Source organism: Phocoena sinus, chromosome 16, assembly GCF_008692025.1.
Source record: "Phocoena sinus isolate mPhoSin1 chromosome 16, mPhoSin1.pri, whole genome shotgun sequence".
Classification (NCBI taxonomy): domain Eukaryota; kingdom Metazoa; phylum Chordata; class Mammalia; order Artiodactyla; family Phocoenidae; genus Phocoena; species Phocoena sinus.
The window spans coordinates 22,642,170-22,668,180 of record NC_045778.1 but is presented as its reverse complement, the minus strand read 5'-3'; the positions used below and the strand labels follow the sequence as shown (position 1 = coordinate 22,668,180).

Genomic DNA, 26,011 nt, shown 5'->3' with positions numbered 1-26,011 from the left:
TTGGGTCAAGGCCTTAGCCTTTGGAACCAGACATTTGAAACCCCACTTCCACTACCAAACTTAAGTTCTTGGAGTAAAAATCCTATCCCAGGGCTTTAAAGCATCCTCTGTACTAAATGGGTGCCCAACTGTTCTTCTATGGCTGGGGCCAGGAAAGCGAAAGGTCAAGCTATTTGTGGCTATAGCTTGTGGGAGTGTTTACAGTTAGCAGCTCTACCAACTCACAGGACAAACCCCACTGATGACAGGACACCACCTCATATCAAGCAGAAGACACAGGCACAAAGGAGTGAAAGGACGTTTTGCTGACCCCTGCTAAAAGCTCACTGTGCAGTGTGTCAGCGGCAGGGGCCTTCTGCTGCCTGGCCAGAGGTATTTGCGGCTGAGCCTACAACACAGCTCCGTGCTCTGGAACCTACCTCCTAGTGCAGGCTTTGTTAAGTCTGAGGAAATGCTGCCTACGGGAACTGAGTCCTGCCCTACCCTGAGGGCCAGGAAGGGGCTTTCAGTCAGAGGTATTTTAACTTGCTCTGAAGGCAAAGGTCTCCTTCCGCTGTTCCTGTAGCAGTGCCAAGTCAGTAGCCGATTGGGGGAAACTGGATGCATTACTCCCCTTGGCTGGGGAAGTGGGCGGGCCTGGTACAGGGAGGAGTAGAGAAAAGATAAAAGCAGAAACTGGGAAGCAGCTGTGACTCACACAGCAACACAGTCGGGTTAATCTCCGTCATGTAGTCTCCCCTTTTACTAGCAGTAAAAGCCTTATCCCTCTATCCTAAATTGCCTTTCAAGTTGATACCCTATTTGCCTTTGGGGCAAAGTAAAGGATATATGAAATGGCTTTCAAGATTATCTTCCCTTGAAGAGATTATTTCATCCTTCTAGGGGTCACACAAGCCTGCTCCACTCCCAAACTTGCACATTCTGGGGAAGAGCAGACCCAGTTGACCCACCTCTACTGGTCACACCAACTGAGCTGTCACTGAGCTCTTGACATACCAGCCACTGGGCTAAGTGCTTGTCATGATCCCACCTGAGCCCACAGTCACCCAGGTAAGACCTACTTCTTAACCCTATTTTAGAGAAGGACACCAAAGGTTACAGAGACTGGGAATCCTGTCGGAGAGAATGTGGCTGCTACTAAGTGGTACAGAAGGAATTCAAGCCTGTCTCACTCCAAAGCCTGTGCTCTAAACCTCTACGCTGTTTTGTTCTGTGGACCTGTTTACATGGTCCACAGGATTCTGGAAAGGACAGGATTCTTGCTCTCAATACTAATATGTGAGCCTCACTGGATTAATAATAGCAAGGAATGTGATGCTCACACAGCAGAGTCTAGTTTATTTTCAGACATCAGATATGATGGATTTCTAACAAGTGCTCCTGAGGGGCAGAGGCAGCCCTCGTCAGGAAAGCTGTTGTCTGGGCTTCCTCCAGGCTGGTACCTAAAGAAGGGCCTTCTTGGGCGCATCCAGCCCCAGAATGTACGTGTTCACCTCCAAGCTCCTTAGGGAAGGGACACATCACCTCCTGGCACATACAGGGCCAGATGGACAAAGTGCTCCGTAAATGTTGAGAGGAACTGACACATGAAGTGGCCAACTGCCTTTGCCCATCTTCCTCACCAGGCAAGATGCCCAAAATGTGTCAACAGGATTTCACCTGAAATTTAAAAAAAAAAAAAAAAAAATTAAGAACACCAAGGTGATACTCAAGATCTTTATTGATTCAAGTGTAACAGCAACCGTTGGTGAGAATTTAACTTTCCCCCTAATTTCCAAACACTTGCTGGTTTGGAAGGACAGTTAGAAAAACAAGAAACAAAAACCTGATCACGGAGTCACACAGGACTGCCTCAGGACTGCGTGGTGCCCTCTGTTCTCCATCCACGACAGTGAAATGGACAGGCCGGGTAAGGGGATACCCACATTAAGGGAGACGAAGGGAAGACCAAGGAAAGTACTGGCAGTCTCTGTGTTTCCATTCAGAATGGATGGAACTGGGCCACTGGTGGCACAACGACAGGGAAGAACATTTTTTTTTTAATATATATAAAACATTTTAAAGATGCTTAAAATGGACACCCGAAAAATGTGAGTGTCCTCTGGGCTCTCCAAGACACCCTCTTTAAGGTTCGCCACTGGGTAGCAGAGGGTCTCCTCACCCAGGTGGCAAGAGATGGGCTCCATCTCCAGGCGAAGGAAAGGCACTGGCTCACAGTCCTCAGTGATTGGAACACACACCAGGAGCAGGATGCCTCACCACACAGCTTGCCCCTCATCTCTCGTGTTACTCCCCCACTCTCCTGGTTTCAAGTAAAAATGACCCTTGGCCTGGGCTTGGGTTTTTTGTTTTGTTTTAAAGATTAAGATGGAGACGAAGGGGGTACATTGGGGCAAGAATGGATATTCTGTGCTAGATTCATGCAATCTCAGGTGTTCAGGAATTTGGGGTTTAAGCACCGGCAAGAGCTCCCTTTGGAAATTTCAACGGGGCCAAATGATTCTCAAGCACTGCAGCATCTCTCTGCCAGCCTCCCACTCTTACAAAGGTGGCAGAGAGAGAGTTTAAATACCCCAGGAATGTGTTTCATCTCAGTACTATTTTCCATTGGGGATCGAGACAGTATGGTCTGCCAGGGCTGCAGGCAGAGGAAGCAAAGAGAAACCACAGATCATCTGAACAGGGACTTGAAATACTTCTCCTAAATCTAAGCTTTGCCAAAAGGTGTCAACTTCCAGGACCAGCCCAGAGAAAGAAATGTAAATTACAGAGGGTGGGAAAGGTGACAGTAATGACTGTATCAACCATCCTTAGTCTTCAATCAGACATGTCCGTGAGCAAGCCTCAGGGAAACGCCAATACTCAACTGGAAAAACATGACTAGAACAGGAAACGCCCCTGGGGTATAAGCATTCTAAAGAATTGTGACCCGACTGCCTCAAGATCTGATGTCATCTTTTATCAAAAGCTGGGAGAGAGGTAAAGAAGTGGCGGCGGTGGGGATAGTAATGTGTGGTAACTACGCCCCCTTCAAAGTCCAGACAGAAATTGCCCTCCCAAGGAAACAACGCTTCTTTTTTGTTTTTTTTGACAACGCTTCTTTAAAACAAATACTACCCCCTCCTAGATATCATGGGCAGCTAAGTGATTGGGTTTCGCAGATTAATAAATAGCTCCCCTTATCATGTAGTCCAGAAACATGATAAGGGGAAGTTTTGACCCAGAGAGAAAAGCACCGGGCCTCCCTTCTGGAGGGGAATGTAAAGGGCTGAGGGCCCAGGCTTCAAGCAGCCAAGATACATGATACCCCTAAGGTCTGACAGACCCAAAGAGCTGGTAACCCAAACAGCAAAAATAAAAGACCACCTATTTTGACTCCACCTCAAAATCAGACGGAAAAAAATTCATTTGAAGGTGCTTTAAAGATGAGTTCGTTAATTCTGGAAGAAGTACCTTTTTCTTTCTTTTTTTAATAGCTGCCTCAGCAGCAATGCCTTTTTATTCAAGCACACTCTAAAGCAAGCAGGGCTATAGACAAAATGCTGGGAAGAGTTGGAGCATAAATCCAAACAGGAATTTGCATCCTTAAGATGCCTGAAATCTCTAAAAACTTGGCACAGGTGCCAGAAACACATAGCAGACATTCACTAAACACGTGTTGAACTGACAAGCTTCATCTAAGTTTTTCTTCAGGGTGAAGACAGCACTGGTTCTCTTTAAGAACCCGTTTCCATCAGGAAGCCCAGGATGAGGTGGGCACGCAGAGTTAACCAGCAGTGGATTTAAAGAACAATAAAGCACAGACAGACATTTCTAATTCCCAGATGTTCCCTACTTATTGAGAAGTGGCTTCTTGAGTGAGAGACCTGGCTCAAGTCTGCTTCAGCTGGTGCAGTTTGTGACAGCAGGTGCCAAGCATCGACTCTGGTGGGGACCTGGCTTCCGGATGCTCTCAGCTATGACACCCTGAATCGGAACGGTTAATTTTCCTCAGCCCAGTAACCCAAAATGTAATTCAAGTTTGCTCCCTTTGCTTAACAGCCCTGACTCCAATTAAGTCCATTTGAGTGGCTCAAATAGAAGGATCCAATTCCCTTTGTCAATTCCTGGCTAAAGGAGATACCAAGCAAGCAGTATTGAGTCTTAGATACCAAGCCAAGGACTTACAAAGAAGCAACCTTGGGCTGCTGGTAGTATACACCAGGCAAATGTATAGATACATTCTCCTGGGAATTGCCATTTCTTGCCTCCCCTCTTAAAACTGGCAGTAGCCATGGGGAGAGAATCCGTTTTTCATCTGTTTGTCGATGCACATCTTAAGAGAACTGTTTTCAGTAACAACACCTCTCTCAGTATATCATCTACTTTAAACCTACCCCCTCTTGTTGACCTGGTTTCATTCTCTATTGGGGGCGAGGTGGTTTTAAAGTACACCCAAAATTCTTTGATACCGCTCCATGCAGTAGGTGGGGTGTAACTCCCCTCCCCTTGAGTGTAGGCTGGCTTAGTGGCTTGCTTCTAAGGAACGGAATAGGAAGGCGTGATGACGTGTGCTTTCGGAGACTGTCATAAAAGGCACTGCAGATTCCTCCTTGCCCTCTTTCTCTGGGATCACTTGCTCAGGGGGAGCCAGCTGCCATGCTGTGAGGACACTCATGCTGCCCTAAAAAGAGATCCACACAGAAAGACACTGAGGCATTTTGCCAACAGCCACAAAGAAAGCTCAGAAGTGGATTCTCAAGCCCCGGGTGACTGCAGACCCCACTAACATCTTGAGTGCAACTTCCTATGACCCTGTGCCAGACCCATCATGTGAAGCTGCTTCCCAGGTCCCAACCACAGAAACTGACAGATAATGTTTCCTCTTTTAAGATGTTAAGTTTTGGGGTAATGTGTTAAACAGCAATAGATAACTAACGCAGATGGAGGGACAAAATTCTTGGCTTGGAAGCCTAATAGCTAGAAGCCAGCTTCTCTACACTGTGGTCTTGAGAACACAATAGCTATTTCAACAGAATATGAGGAAGTGGTGAACTTAATGCACCACACTACGAAGGAGGTAGAATCATGACAATGCATGTCTCCTGCTGGAATTTGGACAAGGTCATTTCTCACCGACATGGATTGTCCCCAGAAGTACAGAAACATGGTTTTCTCCTAAGAAGAAAAGTACAAATAATCAATAAGATTTTAAGAACCGCCTAACTCAAATGCTACCCTAAGGAGGTTCCCTTTCCAGGAAAAACCCCAGAGGGATTATTCATTTAGGGCTTCAACTGTGAGATTCCTTCCAAACATACAGGAGTAAACTACCTACTGGATTCTGGCTTGCCCTGAAAATGATTCTATGAGGCATGGCACAAAGGTGTCATCTGTTGGAAGTTCATCTATTGCCTTGTGAAATTATCTTTGAAATGCCAATTTATGGAGGCCAAAGTATCTCTAGTGGCAGTGGCCTCCAGGAAGGAATTGCACCAAGCAGTATGGAGGTCGTTACAGAGATGGCTAAAGGATTGGGAAGCTGCTACATTATACAGCTGACACTCCCAAGAAGTACTAGAAATATGGCCTCTGATTAGGGGGCCACACGCAGCAATTCCTCAAGAGAGCAAAAAAGGGGAACATGGCATCTTAAGACTACTCAAGCTGGCATGTTTTAAATTCACTCCCCGTCTCTCAGTGAGGAAGCCGAGTTTTCATGTGCAGCAGTAAAGAGCAAACAAGGGCGCGTGCTTCTGCTGACAGCCCGACTACTCGCTGTAGTGGAGTCAGATTCCAGAGGATGCCCAGGCTGGGCCCTGAGGAGGATGAAAGCGTCACTCCCAAAGAATCAAGCTCCCAGGGGACAATGAGGTCCTGAGCAAGCTTCTCATGCAAATTACCAATGCACCTTAAGTTGTTCCAAGAGTATGTAAAGTGAAATTTGGAGTTTAATTAAAATCAAAACAGAGATACATTAAAAAGCAAACAAAAAATACTTTTCCATTCATCAATTTTTGAGACTGAAAGCATCTCCAAGACTTTGGAGATCCAGCTTATTCCTGAGAGACATCAACCATCACAAAAGGTTTCACTTTTTGAACTCTTCACATTTTGTAGCAGAAAACAGAACAAAGTTCCTCAGACACCCTTCCTTCTTTCTGTCTAAAATGTATTCGCAAACAGGGTCTCTTCATAGTTCAAAAGAAAAACAGCTTTCTATCTTAGCCAACTGGCCTGTTACTCTCACCCTGGGATCTGATCTCTTAATAAGAGGGTTCAGGGCACCAAATCCAACCAGAAATTCCCGGGACACCAGTGGCTATTTTACTTGTCTTTCTATGAGGGGAGTCACTCTCCCAGGATTACTGGGCCAGTCAATAGTCAGGACCACGGGATGGGGAATGAAGCAGCAAAGGGTAAGGGAAAAGAATAAGGTTTCCATGAACAACCCAGGGAAGGCAGAAGGGTCCAGTTTCACAATCCACCCACTTACAAACTCCAAACATGCACACCCAAAACTAGAGCGAGAAGGAGAGAGCTCGTAAGGGACTAGGGAAGACGAGGGATGGTGACGTGGAACAGCAGACTCGCCTACGGACAATCCTCACCCTCCTAACACTGGAAGATGTGTAATTAAAAAGTTGCTGTTCAAAATTGTACTGAAAACATATCTAAAAATAGGTTTGTACTCATCTTAAAAATAAAAGGTCACTCCTCAGTTAAGAGGAGTGACAGATATTATCAGATACCAACACTTGAGGTATCCCGGATGTACATTTGAAAAATGGCCTGGCAGAGATAAGGGAGGGAAGGAAGGAAGGAGGGAGGGAGGGAGTGAAAGACGGGGAAATTCAGAGTACCATGGGAAAGGTAGAAAAGCAGAAGGAACGCATTTTTAAGCCCGTGCTTATCTACCTCAGCAGCCAAACAAAGCAGGTCCACAGAGGAAAGAAGTTCAGCTCTTTTCTAAGAGCGTTTCTGAAAGTCAACTTCAAACTCAAAAATCCCAGACAACAAGTAGCACAATGCTCACTGGACTGAAAAACAAGGACTACTGAGCCTGGGTACTCAAACAGTTCCATGTCTTCCGACGTCATTCCTGGGTATCATCCTGCAGAGGACTACTGGGTTGGCCAAAAAGTTCGTTCTGGTTTTTCTGTAACATCTTATGGAAAAACCAGAACGAACTTTTTGGTCAACCCAATACATCGGGCCTTATCCAAAGAGCCTCCGGGACCTGCTCTGGGAGCAGGAGAAATCACGTGGATAGCTCAGAGTACAAAAGGATTGCAAGCAGCAAGATGCAAGCAGGGAGGGGTGGGAGAAGGGGAGGAGAAAGAACAACTGGTGACCGAAGACCCTCTTCTGATGTAGACTTAAGAAATGTTTGCACAATTGTGATAAGTAAACGAATGGGAAGATGAACTATAATGCTAAAGACAGAAGACATTCCTCCCAGAGGAAGGAGGGGAAGTGGACCTCAAAACAGTGCCCCAGGGTAATGCTACCAGAGATGTACAAACAGCGTTCTGTCCCCAAGGACAAACACCTCAAGGTAAAAGAGAAAGCAGCTCTCTTCCTGTTTACTATTTCCATCCAAGGGTTTTCAAGACCCCAAACTCAGACTTTTGCAGCACTGAAACATGAGCAAGACAGGGGGGAGAGACAGAGGGTAAGAACAGGAATGATGCTAAACCTATCAAACCTCCATATCACTTCCCCAGACTTCCCAGCCAGCCAATTATTGGTAGGTTGATATTTGATTTGGGATTAAAAAAAAAAATGGGGGGAAGGGGGAACCAGAGGTTAACTGTTTTCCTCTGTGGGCTGCTTAGTTCTACAGAAATATGCCAAGGGCCTTCAATCTGTCTAACTGGGAAGGGGAACAGGAAATAGGGAGAAGAAATGGTCAGATGCAGCTCATCTTTGCATCCTTTGGCACCCGGAAAAGGAGCAGGGGAGCAGGAGACTGCAGCAGGGATTGCTGGTACTGCCTCTTCTGTCTCTGCATTGTTGATCCTATTGGCCAAATCAGGTACACACATGTCTCAGTGTTGCCGCTTTTCTTCTGATCCTCGCAGGACAGTCAGATGTCCATCTCAAACTGAGCATCATCTCCTGGTTAGAATGAAGAACAGGAAAAGTTAAGCATGAAGAGGTAAAGAAAAACAGTTTTAACTATTATTCCCTTTGCACAAAGGTCAAAAAGGAATTCAAACTGTCCCATTCCCTGCAGCCTTGAAACAACTATTCTGCTTTGCTTTGGCTAGTCTTTTTAATCTGGGGGAAAAACAAGAATGGCAGTCAAATCACCCACAGGGAGGAGCAACTGGGGGAAAGGATACAAGTGAAAACTTTCTGAGTGTCCCTTTGTCCAGAGGTTGACCAAACGGGAGCTCCTGGGGAGCACCTGGCCATCTATCAAGTCAGCACATTCTTCTGGAGGCTCTGAACTTTGGCCTTGCTCTGAATCGACACTTTGTCCATTAAAAACTCATTTGGAATTTGAGGAGGCAGAATGCTGGCTCGTGTAAAAGGGTCATGGAGTGCAATCCAAGGTGTACTTCAGGAGCTGGCCATTTCCACAGACACAGAGAGGACTCATTAAGAAACGTGTGTGTGTGAGTATGGGGGAGTATTTACTGAAATATTATAGGCAGTCCTGGAAAACGGGGTGAAAAACCATACTGCTTTTCCCTACACCAGGGGTCCCCAACCCCCCAGCCACGGACTGGTACTGTGGGCAAGTGAGCGAAGCTTCATCTCTATTTACAGCCGCTCCCCATTGCTCGCATTACCGCCTGAGCTCTGCCTCCTGTCAGATCAGCTGCAGCATTAGATTCTCACAGGAGTGTGAACCCTACTGTGAACTGCGCACGCGAGGGATCTAGGTTGCGCGCTCCTTATGAGAATCTAATGCCTGAAGATCTGAGGTGGAGCTGAGGCGGTGATGCTAGCTCTGGGGAGCGGCTGCAAATACAGATTATCATTAGCAGAGAGGTCTGACTGCACAGAGACCATAATAAATCAACTGCTTGCAGACACATATCAAAACCCTATCAGTGAGGGGCAAGTGAAAACAAGCTCCCACTGATTCTGCATTATGATTGAGCTGTATAATTATTTCATTACATATTACAGTGTAATAATAATAGAAATAAAGCGCACAATAAATGTAATGCGCTTGAGTCGTCCCAAAACCATCCCCCCACCCCCCAGTCCATGGAAAAATCATCTTCCACAAAACTGGTCCCTGGTGCCAAAAAGGTTGGGGACCGCTGCCCTACACCACAAAAATGACGTTCTTCTTGTAAGAAGCAAGTTCTGTTTCTTGAGGGTGATGGAAATGGGAGCTATTAAATTGTTTTGTTTCTCTGTGTGTGTGTTACCCTTAGTCCAACAAAGCCCAGGTTCAAGGAGTCCTCTTTGGGATTTACCATTCCCTGATTTTGGATTCTTCCTCACCCCCCAACCCCCACCTAGATTAGATTTGGTTATGGTTTAGAACTCAGGGTTTTCAGAACAATTCAATAAGCCTTGGTGAGGGGAGTGCGGGGAACCTTAGAGACCTATGACTGAATATTAGTTATAAGTGAAGCATCAACATTTTTTCAACCCACAGCAGACTGACATTCGAATCCCAGGGCTACCCTCTTGGTCCCTAATACCAGCATTCTCTTACCAACTGCATGCTTCCTGTCATGATTGTTCAAGTTGTTCAAATTGTTTACTTCTATTTTGGAGTCTTCAATTAAGGTGCCGGGGCTGGTGACTCCTGGGATATTGGGCAGATGGCAGGGCGGGGTCTGAGCCATGGGAGAGTTGCGACGATCCAACAGAAACTTTCGATCATAAATGATTCGAGTTCCTGGAAAACAGGGTTTAAAGAAGACAGAAGTTTTGTATCCTGTTTCAAATACAATTTTAGGACAAGGAAAGTAGAAATTTACCTTCACTTTCCTTGCTTTGAAAAATAAGAACTTAGTAACAATTCAAAAAGGCAGGACTTCCCTGGTGGTGCACTGGTTAAGAATCTGCCTGCAAAAAAAAAAAAAAAAAAGAATCTGCCTGCCAATGCAGGGGACACAGGTTCGATCCCAGGTCCAGGAAGATCCCACATGCCATGGAGCAACTAAGCCTGTGCACCACATACTGAGCCTGCGCTCTAGAACCTGTGAGCCACAACTGCTGAGCCTATGCGCTGCAACTACTGAAGCCCGATTACTCTAGGACCCGTGTGCCGCAACTACTGAGCCCACGTGCCACTACTGAAGCCCGCACACCTAGAGCCCATGCTCTGCAACAAGAGAAGCCACCACAAATGAGAAGCGCGTGCACCACAATGAAGAGTAGCCCCTGCTCGCCACAACTAGAGTAAAGCCTGCATGCAGCAACGAAGACCCAATGCAGCCAAAAGAAAACAAACAAAAAGGTAGCTGAAATTATGAGGAATGAATCATTCTGGAGAGTAGAAAACTTAGTTCAATTTTCGAAAAATGAGTAACTTGAACTATTTTGGATGGAAATTTTTCTAATACAGATTTTAAAACTTTTTACCACCTTAAACAGAAAACCAACCCTTTCTTTTTTTTTTTTTTTTTTGCTGTACGCGGGCCTCTCACTGTTGTGGCCTCTCCCATTGCGGAGCACAGGCTCCGGACACGCAGGCTCAGCGGCCATGGCTCACGGGCCCAGCCGCTCCGCGGCACGTGGGATCTTCCCGGACTGGGGCACGAACCCGTGTCCCCTGCATCGGCAGGCGGACTCTCAACCACTGCGCCACCAGGGAAGCCCACCAACCCTTTCTTGATGAATCCGGTTGATTATTATGAAACTCATTTATTATACTATGTTGTGACATAGGAAGTCTCAGGGCCTATTCAGTTGGTGCTCTGTATTTTCCTTATACTGAATAGGATTCAGATAGCCAGGTTGTGCTTATAGCCCTCTCCACCATGGTTTCCTTGTCTCTTCCCTCACCGTTTGGCTAAGAACCATCTTTTGTCCATGTCTTAGTTTGGTTGCTCTAACCAAATACCACATTTTGGGTGTGTTACACAGAAATGTATTTCCTTACAGTTCTTTCTCATTGTGTCCTGCCACGGGGGAGAGGGGAGCAAGCTCTCTGGTGTCTCTTTTGGGACACTAATCCTATTGTGAGAGCCCCACCCTCAGGACTTCATCTAAACCTAATTACTTCCCAAGGCCCTATCTCTAAATATCATCACATTGTGGGGGTCAGTGCTTCAATATATGAATGGGGGGGGAGCACAATTCAGTCTACAGTACACCCTTTACACCCATTCTAACTTGATACATCTAATCTGTTGGGTTTGGAAACTGGTGATCTGCTTATTTTAACACTATGTAAAATACGAGCAAGTAGGCTGGGAAGGCGCCTGATGGTTTTCCAATGAACAAAGGGAAGCAGCTTTAGTGGATGGATTTTGTTGTGTCACCTCCACTTTTGTCCATGGCTAGGTTTCAGAAGGGTGAGATTTCACCCTGAGATGTTCTTACTAATATTCACGTTGCAAGTCGGAACAAGATTATTCTCACTTCTGTAGTACACTAAGCTTGGAAACTGAGGTGAGGTGGTGAAAAAAAAGCACAGGATAAAAGCAAGCTTTCTATTTCTAAATTATATTAACAACAACATAAACATTAAAGAATTATAATTGAACCAAGTAGGAAATAAGTAGTAGAAATTCTACCTAAATGTGTCAGATATAAGAGAAACTTTGAAGAATTCCTGTGACTTTGCAGGGGCAATAAAATACATTTTTTAACTTCTTTGGGATATAATTCATGTACAATTCATTCAAAGTGTATAATTCAATAGCTTTTAGTATATTCATAGAATTGTGCAATCATCACCACAATCTTTTTTTTTTTTTTTTGGCTGTGCCATGAGGCTTTCAGGATCTTAGTTCCCCGACCAGGAATTGAACCTGGGCCACAGCAGTGAAAGCGCCGGGTCCTAACCACTGGACCCCCAGGGAATTCCCACCACAAACTATTTTAGAACACTGTCATCATCCCCAAGATAACCCATATACATTTAGCAGTCCCTCCCCACATTTTGCCAACCTCTCCAGCCTAGGCAACCACTGATCTGTTTTCTGTCTCTATAGATTTGCCTATTCTAGACATTTCATAAAATACAATCAAGCAATAGGTGTCCATTTATGACTGCTTCTTTCACTTGCAGGTTTTTAAGATTCATTCACGTTTAGCATTTATCAGTACAGTTGACCCTTGAACAATGCAAGTTTGAACTGTTTTTCAACAGGAAGTATTGCAGTACTATATGGTCAGTGTTGGTTGAATCCATGGAGGAAGAGAGCCAACTACAGGTTACACATGGATTAACCCCCACGTTGTTCAAGGATCAACTGTACTTAATTTCTTTGTATTGCCAAATAATATTCCATTGTATGTATAAATCACATTTTATCAATTAACCAGTTGATGGACATCTGGGTTGTTTCCACTTTGAATAATGCTGCTATAAACATTCATGTAGGGAGTTCCCTGGTGGCGCAGCGGTTAAGAATCCGCCTGCCAATGCAGGGGACACGGGTTCGAGCCTTGGTCGGGGAAGACCCCACACGCCGTGGAGCAATTAAGCCCGTGCGCCACAACTACTGAGCCACGCACGTAGAGCCCGTGCTCCACAACGAGAAGCCACCGCAATGAGAAGCCCGTGCACCGCAACGAAGAGTAGCCCCCGCTCGATGCAACTAGAGAAAGCCCGCGCGCAGCAATGAAGACCCAATGCAGCCAAAAATTAATTAATTAAAAAAAAATCAATTGGCCGTAATTGTGAGGGTTTATTTCTGGACTTCCACTGATCTATGTGTATCCTTATGGCAGTAATACACGGTCTTGATTTGTAACGAATTCTGAAATCAGGAAGTGTAAGTCTTCTAACTTTTTCTTTTTCAAGATTGCTTGGGCTATTTTAGGTCTCTTAAAGATCCATATATGAGTTTTAGAGTCAGCCTGTCAACTTCGGCAAAGAAGCCAGCTGGGATTTTGATGGGGATTGTGCTGAATATATAGATAAATTTGGGGAGTAGTGCCATCTTAACAATATTAAATCTTCCGATTCATGAACATGGATTGTCTATTTATATAGGTCTTCTTTCTTTCAACAATGTCATCTAGTTTCCACAGTATATGTTTTGTGCTTTTTTTGTTAAATTTATACCTATGTATTTTATCATTTTTATGCTATTATAAATGGAATTATTTTATTTCATTTTTGGATTGTTTATTGAAAGTATACAGAAACACAATTGGTTTTTGTATACTAATCTTGTTTCTTTCAGCCTTACTAAACTCACTTGTTTTAATAGGTTAGTGGATTTTTAAGATACATTTGGTTTCAAATGTACACAAAATAAACAATTCAGAAGAGAAGACACCCTGAAGAACTAGGATCTTAACTGATGCTGTTAATGTTCTTAAATATGGCCAGGGAAAATATGGGTACAAAACCACGGTATTTTAAGTGTCTGAATTTTAGATCACTGCAAGCTGAAAAAATTAACTGTAGCAGATACAGAGCAAAAAAAAAGGGAATTAACATGTGACTAAGGATTCTGTGGTGTAACTGAAAAGCATTTGACATTCAAAAAACCAAAACTATTAAAAGAAAAACATTAAGACCTGACTATGAATAAAATGCCAGGGGAAAAAACCCTTTATATTTCCTTTTTTAGATATTGTGTTTACTGTGAAATTATATGAATTCCAAGACAATTAAAAACCTAATATTCAGGGTCTCTTATACATATGCATAGACACATTTTCTGAAGCAAGAACTTCCAATAATTCAAATTTCAACTGCCGGCCACATTTATGTCAGCCCAATTCAACATCAACCAATGCAATGCATCCACAACTAACTAGAGAAAAGTTAACCATAAATTCCTAAAGAAGGTTAAAAAAATCCATAGCTTGCATATAACACAATATTAAACTTGAGCATGATTTTAATAAATTGATGGAGTGTTAAAAAAAAAGAATCTATTTGACATTGACAGTGGAAACTTTTTCTGTCCAGTGAGTGTTCCATTTCCTTTTCTATGAAAATCATCATACTCCTTGGTTTTATATTGAAAAGTTACAAAATTCATAGTATCGTATATGCTATTTATTGATTTTCAATGTTTACAATCAAACCATAATAAAAGTGAATTATCATAGTTAAGGAAGAGTATGTAAATATTACAGACCTTGATATCGTAAAAAATAATGGAAAGGCAGACCTACCAGGGAAGTAGAGGCAGGACAGGTAGATAGTATAATCTCATATGGTGGAGAGTTAAAACTATCAGATTGAAACACAAGAGTTAATTAACTATAGTATTTACAGTTTTAAAGGTAACTACCCAGAAGAACCCAAAACGATAAAACAATCTACAAAAATTGGTAAATGGAGAGAGGAGGGAAAATGAGAGGATAGAAAGTAATGAAAGTGTCCTATATGCCTCATTTTCATAATAGGGAGTCAACAGTATCATCCAATGTTAAGAAATCAAGAAATTGTGGTATACGTATATTATTTACAGTAACAGTGTATAACCAATAAAATCACTATAAACAGAAACTGTTAAAAGCAGTAGTCTCTTGGCATTTCTGCATTTTATGTGCTTCTGTTCAATTTTTCTTTTTCTATTTTGATTTTAACACTTGCATATATTACTTTAGTCTTCATGTTTGGATTTCAAAACAAATAGGAATCTTTAGATCTAGGTTAACATTAGATATCTATAAACATTCTTCATCCCTTGGTGACCACTTTTTTGGATAAATCTAATACCCTGACCCAGCATTTTCTAAATGCTGACATTCCTAGGAAAACATGAGAGTAAAACTGAGTCCCTTTGATGGAGAACAGAGAGGAGGAAAAAAAGGCTCTACCTTTTGATCTAAAAACTAGTGATCTTCAAATGGCAGGGAACAAGAGGGTGAATGAAGAAGGCCCAAAATTATGCTTGTGAAGATGGTTAGTACACAAACAAGGTCATTCACGCCTAAGGGCCTCTTTCAAGACCAAGTAGCTTAGTTTAAATGATAATTAATGCATATATTAAGCTATATACACCCAAGAAACTGTATAACCTGAAATAAAACCACCTAGACAAAGTCCACTGTAACATGGTTAACTGACAGGGTAGTAGTTACTATACTTTTGCAGGGTCCTGACCATAAAACTGTTTAACTAAGGCTGCTTCCAGAATTAGAATTAAGCATCCACTCATGCAAATAGACACTTCAGAAAAAGAAACAATAAGTAACTTGCCCGAAGTGAATAGCTTGAATAGCTGGTGACAAAACCCTCCAAGAAGGCTGAGATGAACCTACACCCTCCTAACAATATCCTAGGCAAGAAGGGAGAGTGTAGGGTCAAATAGGGCTTCCCGCAGGGGACTTTAGCCATCAAAGAGGAAAATCTTTCTCAGAAAAGTGTTAGTGGTCTTCCCGCTTACAATCCTTAGGCCAGAACTGGGTCAGATGCCCGCCAGCCCAGACACTGGGGAAGCCACAGAGTAGTCAGGGTGCATCTTCTGGGACTTGGCACGCTACCACTTTAAAAAAATGAGGGAATCTGGGGTAGCATGGAAAAAGAGTGAACAGCTGTTGGGCTGGAAACCAATAGAGTCAGTCACGTCACGTCTCTATTTAATATTTACCTAAATTTAAATCCTCATCTTCCACAGTAGGAAACTGTTAATATCTAAAACTGAGAAATAGCATTAAATCATGTCATTCAGAAATCCAGAGGTAAACGCTAGAAGAAATGGCTGAAAGAGTTTAAAATGGTTTCTCTGGGGAGTGGAACTGGAGATGAGATGGGGCATGAGAATGCTGCTTTTTGTTATTAGCCTAATACTATATGACTTTTAAACTTTACTTTCATGGTTACAAAAAATAAATGTAAAAGAAAAATAAAAGGGTGATTGCATGAATACTGAAGGCATTTTGCTAAGTCAAACAAGTCAGTCACAAAAGACAAATATTTTATGACCCCACAAATATGAGGGACCTGGACTAGTCAAATTCATAGAGACAGAACATAGAACGATGGCTGCCAGTGGCCGGAGGTGGGCAGGTAATGGGGAGTTATTGTTTAATGGGTATGAAGTTTCAGTTTGGGAAGATGAAAGAAGTCCTAGAGATGGATGGTGGTGATGGTTGCGCAACAATGTGAATGTACTTAATCATGGAACGGTACCTTAAAAATGGTTAAAATGGTCAATTTTATGTTATGTGTATTTCCCAATAAGAAATATATATGATTTCAGACTTCTAGCCTCCAGAAATGTAACAGAATAAATTTGTTGTTTAAAGAAGCCCCCACCATCAAATTTTTTTTTTAAGACCAAGAGAAAGTGTTAAAAAAAAAAAAGCAAACCCCATTATAAGGTATCGGGGAAAAAAATGACTCAAAAATAATTTGCAAATATACATACATACATAACAGACTGACACTAAAGCCATGAGGAAGAAGGTATCCTTCAAATCTAGAAATGAAAACAACAACATCAACAACAAAACACTTGGCAAGTAACCTCAGTATTCCATTAGAAATTCCTGACATTCTCCATCTATGCCTCATGTAAGGGCCCACCAAGAGATCAGAAACAGATACAAGATGAACAAGCAGCAAGTGTTTCCAATACACTCAAAAAGGTAGTCTGCCGCTTTCCCTCTTTCCTCCCAAGCCCCTGTCTCCCCCAATAATAAGGGAAAATAAGAAGTGAAAATACAGAAAGGACTTACAAATACAGTGGTTTTCTTTGCTTTTTATTATTCCAGCTTAAGAGGGTGATTAACAAGGCCTGTGTTTGACTGACTGTGTTAGAGAACATTCTTCAATGAACTACAGTTTTAAACATCTGTTCTTCATGGAGGCTCTGGATGAAAGGACAGACTCCTAAAAGCTCTATGCCAGATAACCCAGAGGAGGCTAAAAGCTGCCTAACCCAGTATCCTCCAGGGAAGTTGATGGTGGCCAAACCACATTTACTGTGTACAACCATCAAATCCCTAAAATGCTAATAAAACCATGAGAGGGACAATTTTTACATCAAAAAAAGGCACAATTGGAGCCAGAGTATATTATAACTTAGTATGGCTAAATAATTATGGCAAACGGAAGACTTCCAAGGTTTGTGAAAAGCCAATCCTTATGGTCCTTAGATTAACTCCAATAAAGATTTCCAAGATATTAATGTCAAAGAATGGCTCCCTGCCCAATCACGTAGGACACTGCCATAGCAGAAAACAAACCTAGGCTGAAAGGGAAGTTGATAATGACCATCTTCCTATGCAGAAGGTCCAGCGCTAGAAGAGGCTTTAGACAGCATCTGGCGGAAGCCTGTCATTTTACAGATGGAGAAACTAGCATCCAAAGAAAGATCACACAGTGACACAGGAGCCAGGAGACCGACACAAATAAGCAAGGTACTCTCTTGAGTCTTGGTTGCAAAGTGATCTGAAACAAATGACCTTTTTAGTTAGCACCAGGTCCAAAGTGGTATACAAACCACAAACTAATCTCAAATAAATGCCGACTGATTTTAAGTCTATCAAAATGAAGTACATCAAATATGTCCACGTCTGTTTGGGCTAGAACATTCATCTTGAAATAAATTTTCTCAAGAAATGCCTGGCTCTGATTCCAGGAAAATGTTGGTTGGATCTGCCAGACTGTTGACTGCATCCTGGATCAATTCTTTGGATTAGATTTCACAGATGTTGTGGTTCAGCCTCTGTAATGCTAATAATTAATGAAGGTTCGTTCACTGCTTTGGTATGGGGAAAGCACTCAGATTCAAGCCTGGCTTTCATTCCCACTTCTTGTCTTCCTCCCAAGTTCACTCCTCTTGGGCACTTAAAAAATAAAAATAAAAACAATGCATATATACATATCAATGTCTTCTACTTTTACTCATAGTGAGGAACTCATCAATAAAGTTCATAAGAGGCAAAGAAGCCTACTGGAGATCACTGGTCTAGGTCACTTTTTTTCAGTGCTGCTTCTTCATAATGGTTCTAGGAACTTATCAGACCAGAGAGTGGTTTCATTTCAATGTAAAAGCAGCCCGGCTCTAACATAAACATGCTCTGGTAATGAGATGAGCACCTTTCTCAAGCTCAAAGGATTAATTATGACATCTTAAAATGAACCACAAGCCTCTCAAACTTTCTGATAGGTACCTCTTAGAACCTAGAGAGCAATGGTCTATCTTCACCAGTCCTCACTTCTGCTACAAACAGCAGGCCATTTCTAAAAAAATTAAAATTGAATGAGGTATTACACTGATACTAAAACCAGACAAAGATACCACAAGAAAAATACAGACTAATATCCCTTATGAATATAGATGCAAAAATTCTCAACCATTAGCAAACTGAATTCAGCAACATATATAAAAAGGATTATATTCCATGACCAAATGGCACTTATCCCATGAATGCAAGGCTGGTTGAACATCTAAAAATAATTAACATAATACATCATAACAATAGAATAAAAAACAAAAATCACATGATCATCCCAATAGATGCAACACATATATATATATATATATATATACACACACACACACACACACACACACACACACACGCATTTGACAAAACCCAACACCCTTTCATAATAAAAACATTCAACAGACTAGGAATAAAAGGGAACCTCCTGAATCTGATAAAGAGCATCTACGAAAAACCACAGCTACCATCTTACCTAACGATGAAAGACTGGAGGTTTTCCCCTAATATTGAGAACAAGTCAAGGGAATCTGTTGTCACTCTCTTGCCATTTCTGCTCAACACTGTACTAAAGGTACCAGTTCTAGCCAGGGCAACTAGGCAAGAAAAACAGAACAAAATGGGGCACCTAGATTGGTAAGAAAGAAGTAAAACTATCTGTATGCACAGGCAACTGTGATCTTGTATATAGATAATCCCAAGGAATCTATAAGAATTGAATTGTATTTTCCAGTTAATTGATCCTTGCTTGTTAAGGATTTTACTTTTAAAAACTACTCAATGAAATGAACAGCTTCAGTTTGTCGGGGCCTTTGTCCTAAGGATCTGAAAGATCATTTATTCAGATATAAACACTCATAAATTTCTAAGCTTCTGGCTTCAAACTGTAGCCTGAGTATCAGGTGAAGAGGTCCTTTAAAAACAAGCCACACATCAGATAGATAGCTGCTGGGTGTTATAACACAGGTTTTAAGGGATCTTTGCAAAACAAAGTTCTGTGATAAACAAATTTGAAAATGGTAGCCTAGGCCTTACCTATTCAATAAGTTGAATGACAGCAAGTTTCAACTGACTTTTGTTTTATTATAAATAGATAAGCAAAAATTTTTTTTTTTTTTTTAAATTTGTTTATTTATTCTTGGCTGCATTGTGTCTTCATTGCTGCGCAGGGGCTTTCTCTAGCTGCAGCAAGCAGGGGCTACTCTTCATCGCAGTGTGCGGGCTTCTCATTGTGGTGGCTTCTCTTGTTGCGGAGCACGGGCTCTAGGCACGTGGGCTCAGTAGTTGTGGCTCGTGGGCTCTAGAGCTCAGGTTCAGTAGTTATGGCGCACGGGCTTAAATGCTCCGCAGCATGTGGGATCTTCCTGGACCAGGGCTCAAACCCATGTCCCCTGCATTGGCAGGCGGATTCTTAACCACTGCGCCACCTGGGAAGTCCCGCAAAAATCTTTTAAACATTAATTTGTTCATCGAAACACTTGGGAGCCAAGAAAAAGTTCTATCCTTCACCAACAAACTACTGTCCTGCTCAGGCTCTCTTCCTCTCCAACCAGATGAACTAGCTTTCCCACATTAACTTTACCTTGTCTGATCAGCAAATCTTTTTTTTTCCTTATCACAGCCTTTACTTTACTGCTGACTGGCAATGAAGCATCTCCTACATTATTTACTACTGTAGCTATTTGAGTTCCAAAAATTATTTTGGCTGATTCCATATAAAAATAAAAAACTTGACATTCCTTAGTCATTAGTTATGACATGTCCACACACCAAAATATTTTTTTGTCCATACAAATCCATGAAGCCTGAATATTATTCAAGACAATATCGAAAAATTGAAAGGACTTGATCTGCAAATCTTTACACTGTCTCCAAACCATGCAAGACCCCTCCCATAAAATCATCTTTAAGACTCCAGTCCTCACAAGGTCTTTGCACCAGGGAACAACACTGGTAGTGCCAATTTACAGACTCATCACGTTTCACCCTTCCCGGTTCACACACAGGCCTCCGGAGAGCAGAAGGGAGTTGTGCACTATCAGCCTGGACGAGCTCTGTCTTCCCTCATCAGGCTGTGACTGACGTGGAGCAGGCAGAGGCACTCCCCTCCACACAGCACGCTGCTATATGCCTTGCGGCTGAGGGCTGCTGCCTTCCCAGGCTCAGAATTCAGTCCCTCATCAGCAAACATGCACCCAACACAAAACTGAGCTACGTCTTCTAGTACATGCTTTGGCAGCTGATGAATATGAGACTACAGCCAAATCTGCTCCAGAATGACAACACATGTTAATTTTTGTTACTCTTAGATAAGTAAATGCCATCTTCCTCGAACACAAGGCAAAGTGATTGGACAACTTTCAACATGTTTTTCACACACTTCTCACATGTAACCATGAAGTCCTTTGGTTAATAACTGAAACGAGAGAGCCAAGTAAGTACTCTTGCTGGTTCAGAAGTTTTGGCCTAGAATAAACTCAGCCCAAGGTCATTGAATTAGAAATTTTATAACAGTGAGAAACTGGCCTTCCTTCCCCATATCTACACAGAGCTCTATTCATTTCTCCCAAGAAAGGAATCAGATTAACACTCAGGACTCCCCCCAAATACTCTTACTTTATTATGGCTCACTCCAAGTGGATTCTTTTCCCTTCTTCCTGTCTTCTCCTTTATCCCCAGACCCTTCCAATGGCCTTCAGTGAACCAATCAATCACAGCAACTCTCCAGCTGGCAGAGAGGAAGCACAGAGTATGAACAAGATTTCAGACCATCATAGTTAGTTCCCCTCTGGTGCTCTTGTTATGGCAACAGCATACTTTTCCACAGCTGATGAGGATGTTATGCAGGAAAAGAAAGGCAAAAAGAAAGGCTCGAAGAGGTCTCTGTGTTTCTGCTCACTCCCCAGAGCACAACCCTCCCACAGGGAGACAGTTCAGAACTTAAAAAAAAATAAGATAACAAAAAGAATCGCATTAGCTAGCATTCCAGAGGTAGAAGAGTCTTTTTAAATGTTTGTAAACCTCCTTTCCTAGGAAAATACACATCTTAAGACAAGAGAGGAAAAAACTGGACTAGGTATCAGGACAGTAAATTTGCGACTACCCACTGACATTAAGTAGCTGTATGACACTAACAAGTTACTTAAATTCTCTCAGTTACAGAATGAAAGCATTAGGTTCCTTCTTAATGTCACAGAAGTGAAGGAGACTACAGTAACTTTACCTTTCATTGAGGCCAGAAGCAGCTTCTCAAAGTTAGAAACGAACGTCATTCATCCCCATTCCTCCACAGGCAGATAAAACAAAACAAAATAAAATCCAAGGGCATTTTGAATTTACTCAAAAATTTTACTCTTCCTTAATAATGAGAAAATGTACACTTCTAAAAATATGAGAAATACAAGTATGTTTTCATCCAACTCTCATTTTCCAAACCACAGGAATGCAATTTTGAGAAACCTTTTCAAGGGTAAGCTGTATCCTCTGTGGGGAGAGATGGTAAGTTCACTGTGCTGTGAATGTCCTTGCCCAGTCTGATCATTTAGGGCATTCAGCACATCAACTGTTATCCTGGAATGCTCTGACTTGTGTATGACACTCCAGAAAGTTTCCAGAAGTTTGAGACAGAAAACTCTAATCCCCTTCCTTCCTACTAAATAGATTTTTCAATACAAGCCTTCTATCGCTTTTCTAAATGTTTTCAAGTCTGAAATATATAAGTTAGCACTTGACTCTTTAAAAGTTTTTGTTTTAGAACTAAAAAGCTTTTCCACCCCTAACCCCCACCATGATTTTAAGACCATTCAGAGCAAAGACTGCATTTCCTACTTTTGTCTGTAGTCCCCTTTTGTGCAAAGCACTTTGCTAGACCCACAAAACTCACTTAAGGTACCTAACCGGATTAATTCAGGTGCCTAGAGGTGACCAAATAACAACCCTGGTTCAGGGAAGGAAAATTACATGAGAGGAGAGAGGGAAATGTAACAAAAGAGATGAACAAACCATCAGAAAATTGGAAATTTTCCAAAGCGGGGGGAAACTAAATCAGTAAGTACTGATCTAGGCAGCACTGAGTTAATTGCTATAAAATAGTGATTAAATTCAATCACAACAGTGCTATATTTTATAAACACATTATGTAAGTCTTTGTGTTAAAAATTTAAAGATGACAATGTGCTCTACCAATAAATATTGGCTCAATATAACAGATGAGCTAAGACGACAAGTATTTAAAACAGAAATTAAAAACTGTAGCAACTGGGACTTCCCTGGTGGCGCACTGGTTAAGAATCCGCCTGCCGATGCAGGGGACACGGGTTCGTGCCCTGGTCCGGGAAGATTCCACATGCCGCGGAGCAGCTAGACCCGTGAGCCATGGCCGCCGAGCCTGCTCATCCAGAGCCTGTGCTCCACAACGGGAGAGGCCACAACAGTGAGAGGCCCGCGTACCGCAAAAAAAAGAATCCGCCTGTCAATGCAGGGGACACGGGCTCGGGCCCTGATCCAGGAAGGTCCCACATGCTGCGGAGCAGCTAAGCCCGTGCGCCACAACTACTTAGTCTGTGCTCTAGAGCCCACACGCCACAATTACTGAAGCCCGTGTGCCTAGAGCCTGTGCTCCGCAGCAAGAGAAGCCACCGCAATGAAGAGTAGCCCCTGCTCACCGCAACCAGAGAAAGCCTTCCCGCAGCAGCAAAGACCCAACACAGCCAATAAATATATTAATTTTAAAAAGAAGTGTAGAATCTGGAGACAGGGTCAGTGATATTTGAGAAAGAAGTAGCGTCTATGTACACAGGGAGGAAGGATAAATGAATCAGTATTTCTGGCAGAATCTTTCCAAGCACTGTAGGAACTAATCCAGACTATGAGACAGGCTTCTTTTTTTTTTTTTTTTTTTTTTTTTTTTTGTGGTACACGGGCCTCTCACTGTCGTGGCCTCTCCTGTTGCAGAGCACAGGCTCCAGACGTGCAGGCTCAGCGGCCATGGCTCACGGGCCCAGCCGCTCCGTGGCATGTGGGATCTTCCCGGACCTGGGCACGAATCCATGTTCCCTGCATGGGCAGGCGGACTCTCAACCACTGTGCCACCAGGGAAGCCCCAGGCTTCTATCTTTAAAGTATGCCTAAAGACTATGCCCTTACTTTAAAAGCATTGTAGCTTGGCTGTCTGAAATATGCCAAAAAGAGTGTCCCTGTGGCTCTTCCCTCAGGGGAATAATGATTAATATACAGCTAAAAGTTTAGTTCCTTACTCAAAGAAATAATATCTGAGTGCAGTTGCTACTATGACATAAGTTCTGAACTGCTGGAAGCACAGGCATTACGGAATTCACAAAGAATTCTGGAAGAAGTTATAAATCTCTGTCCATCACCTTGGAAAACAGTATCCATTTCTTAAAAGCTGTCAGTTCAAGTTCAAGACAACCCTATCTGGAGCAGATTCTGATCTGCCAAAATCTTTCACGATTAAAAGGCCAGAAGATTTCAGCATGCTTAGGGTCTGGCCTTGAACAGATCAGGTCAGGAGGGAGGTTTCTCCAATGAGGTAAGCCACCTCACTAGAAACTCCACTCCTCTGCAAAGTTATAACGTCCTTAAGCCCAGTTCTCCACACTTATTGATGAACTTCTCCTGCCTGGGTCATTTAAAAGTCTTCCAAGGCAGCCACCCCACTCCTAGAGTGGCCTGGCTGGATTCCTCTGTAGAGCTCTCTCCTAGATTTTTATCCCCTGTTGGCAAGGTCTTCTTACTCTACCGCCTTGCTATTGTGCGACCGATTAAAGGATCGCCCAGGCCTAACTGCAGGGGATTGGTTGTAGTACAACTGGTGAGCCCAGCCCACAAGAACGAAGCTAGCAATCTTGCAGACTGCAGGGGCTGCCAGCAAAGTCCCAACCCTCTAGCCAGAGGCCGTCACCAAAAGGCAAAGTCACGAAGTTAAAAATGAAGCACCATTCCTTTCATAATGTCCCTCAAGATCGCAGTCCAGTCTCCTCCCTCTGGAGAAAAGCCCAGTGAGGGGAAAGACAACCTTTGAGCTCCCTTTTCCCGTGACCAATTAATTCAACGCTCTTCACCTCTACCCCAGTGTTCTTCCTTGTAAACAGTTTCTGGTCGTACTTCGAAAAGCAGTGTTCATAAACCCCGCTCTGCATTGCCCCTTCCCCAGGATCAAGCAAGCCCCCCAGCAAGGGTGCCCTGCTTGACAACGCCCTCTTCGATCTACCTCCAAAGGCGGCGCCGCCAAAACTCTACCCTCAAGGCTGCCAGCGCTCTACCCTCAACACTATTACTTGAGCACTATTTTATCACTCCTCCTCCAGCCTGGGGACTCCCCCCACCCGCGGGGCCTGGTCCAGCAAAGTAAACAATGCTGTCAAAGCAGGATAACACTGGGCGAGGCTTCCAAACTCCGCATTCCAGCCTTCTCCTGGTGTTCTAAAAGCAGCTAAACAAGTCATCGCAGCGTCGCAGGAGCGACTTACTCTCCCCAACTTCCTTTCTACAAAGGCCCGGGAGACGGCTCCAAAATCAAGCGTCAATGTGCACAACTACACAATATGTAAGAGGCAGAGGTAATGCCGAGTGAGTGCAAGGCCAAATGTAGACGAATTTGCCCCGGAGCAGGAGGAGAGGGGGCAGAAAACTGGGCAGAGTGCGTAAACCTGCCACGAGGCGGGAACAAGAGCTTTTTTTCGCTACAGGAGAGCCACTTCCCAGAGTGGGCACGCACTGAATCGAGCTGCAGGCGAGAGAGAACGCGAAGTTAAGGTTCCCGAAAGCTGTCTCACGGGGGCTTTGGTGGGGCTGCGGCGGAGCCGGGGTGGCCGGAGCGGCCAGCGTGGACACGCCCTGAGTTAAAGAATCGTGGCGGGAAACTGAGGGGACACCGCGGAGGCTGGCGCGGACGCGCTCGGGAGCCGGCTCCAGGCTCGGGTGAGGGCCGCGCGGGCGGCCGGCGCTCACCTCCCGGCGTGGTGGAGAAGAGCGTCCCCCCGGGCGTGGTGCAATAGTCATGAGGTAGCTGCGCGGCGTCGCTGATGGGCACGGTGCGGGTGGGGATGGCGCGGCTCTGGCTGGGCTGGTGGCCGTTGCCGGCGGACGAGGACATGGCTCTGGACGCGGGCTCTCGGGCTTGGTCGGGCGGGTGGGCAGGCGGGCGGGCGGCGGCGGCGGCGGCGGCGGCTGGGGGCCCGGGCTGCTTCGGCTGCTCCGGCGGGCGGAAGAGCGGGCGGGGCTCGGCACGCTCCGCTCGCTCCTCGCTCGCTTCCTCTCGTTCCCTTGTCCCGCTCCGCTCCCGCCGCCGCCCTCTCAGCCGCCGCCGCCGCCGCCGCCCGTTCCTCCGGCCTCCGCCAGCAGCCTCAGCAGCAGCAGTAGCAGCAGTAGCAGCAGCAGCGGCAGCAGCGGCGACGACGACGACGACCGGAAGCGGGCGAAGGCGGGAGCCAGAGAGAGCTCGGGGTAGCTGGTCGGCCGGATGTGACGTTACGAGGGGCGGGTGCTGTGCGACGAGGCGGGGCTGCTGATGGGCTGGGGCTTAAGCCCTGAGGGCTGGGCGCGAGTCGGGCAGAGCCTACGCCAAGTGTTTGTCAGCTGCCCGTCGGTGGGCACGGAAAACTTGCGTGTTTTTTGTTTGTTTGTTTGTTTTTTTGCGGTACGCGGGCCTCTCACTGCTGTGGCCTCTCGCGTTGCAGAGCACAGGCTCCGGACGCACAGGCTCAGCGGCCATGGCTCACGG

General features: G+C 44.1%; 1 protein-coding gene across 5 annotated transcripts; it reads right to left on the bottom strand.

Annotated features, from left to right (window-relative positions):
• Positions 1 to 1,312: 1,312 nt before the first annotated feature.
• On the bottom strand, positions 1,313 to 25,702 carry EIF4EBP2 (eukaryotic translation initiation factor 4E binding protein 2). 5 transcript variants are annotated; one of them, XR_004346130.1, is made up of 5 exons: positions 25,240 to 25,702; positions 9,665 to 9,850; positions 8,026 to 8,100; positions 5,116 to 5,157; positions 1,703 to 4,663 (listed from the first exon to the last, which is right to left on the bottom strand). XR_004346130.1 is itself a non-coding variant. In XM_032607747.1 (4 exons), exons 1-3 carry the CDS (start codon positions 25,382 to 25,384, stop codon positions 8,069 to 8,071), a joined length of 363 nt encoding a protein of 120 aa, XP_032463638.1. In that variant the 5' UTR covers positions 25,385 to 25,701; the 3' UTR covers positions 1,313 to 1,659; positions 8,026 to 8,068. The 5 variants fall into 5 exon arrangements, 3 of the variants coding, with proteins under 3 accessions (XP_032463638.1, XP_032463639.1, XP_032463640.1); XR_004346129.1 differs by adding an exon at positions 1,313 to 1,659 and having other exon boundaries at positions 4,377 to 8,100; positions 25,240 to 25,701; XM_032607747.1 differs by lacking the exons at positions 1,703 to 4,663; positions 5,116 to 5,157 and adding an exon at positions 1,313 to 1,659 and having other exon boundaries at positions 25,240 to 25,701.
• Positions 25,703 to 26,011: the final 309 nt, after the last annotated feature.

Coding starts and splice junctions, on each gene's coding strand:
- EIF4EBP2 (XM_032607748.1), bottom strand. CDS start 25,384: ATGTCCTCGTCCGCCGGCAACGGCCACCAGCCCAGCCAGAGCCGCGCC. Junction 9,851..25,239: donor CTTCTCCACCACGCCGGGAG/GTGAGCGCCGGC, acceptor CCTGTTTTCCAG/GAACTCGAATCATTTATGAT. Junction 8,101..9,664: donor TGACAGGAAGCATGCAGTTG/GTAAGAGAATGC, acceptor CATTCTAACCAG/GAGATGATGCTCAGTTTGAG.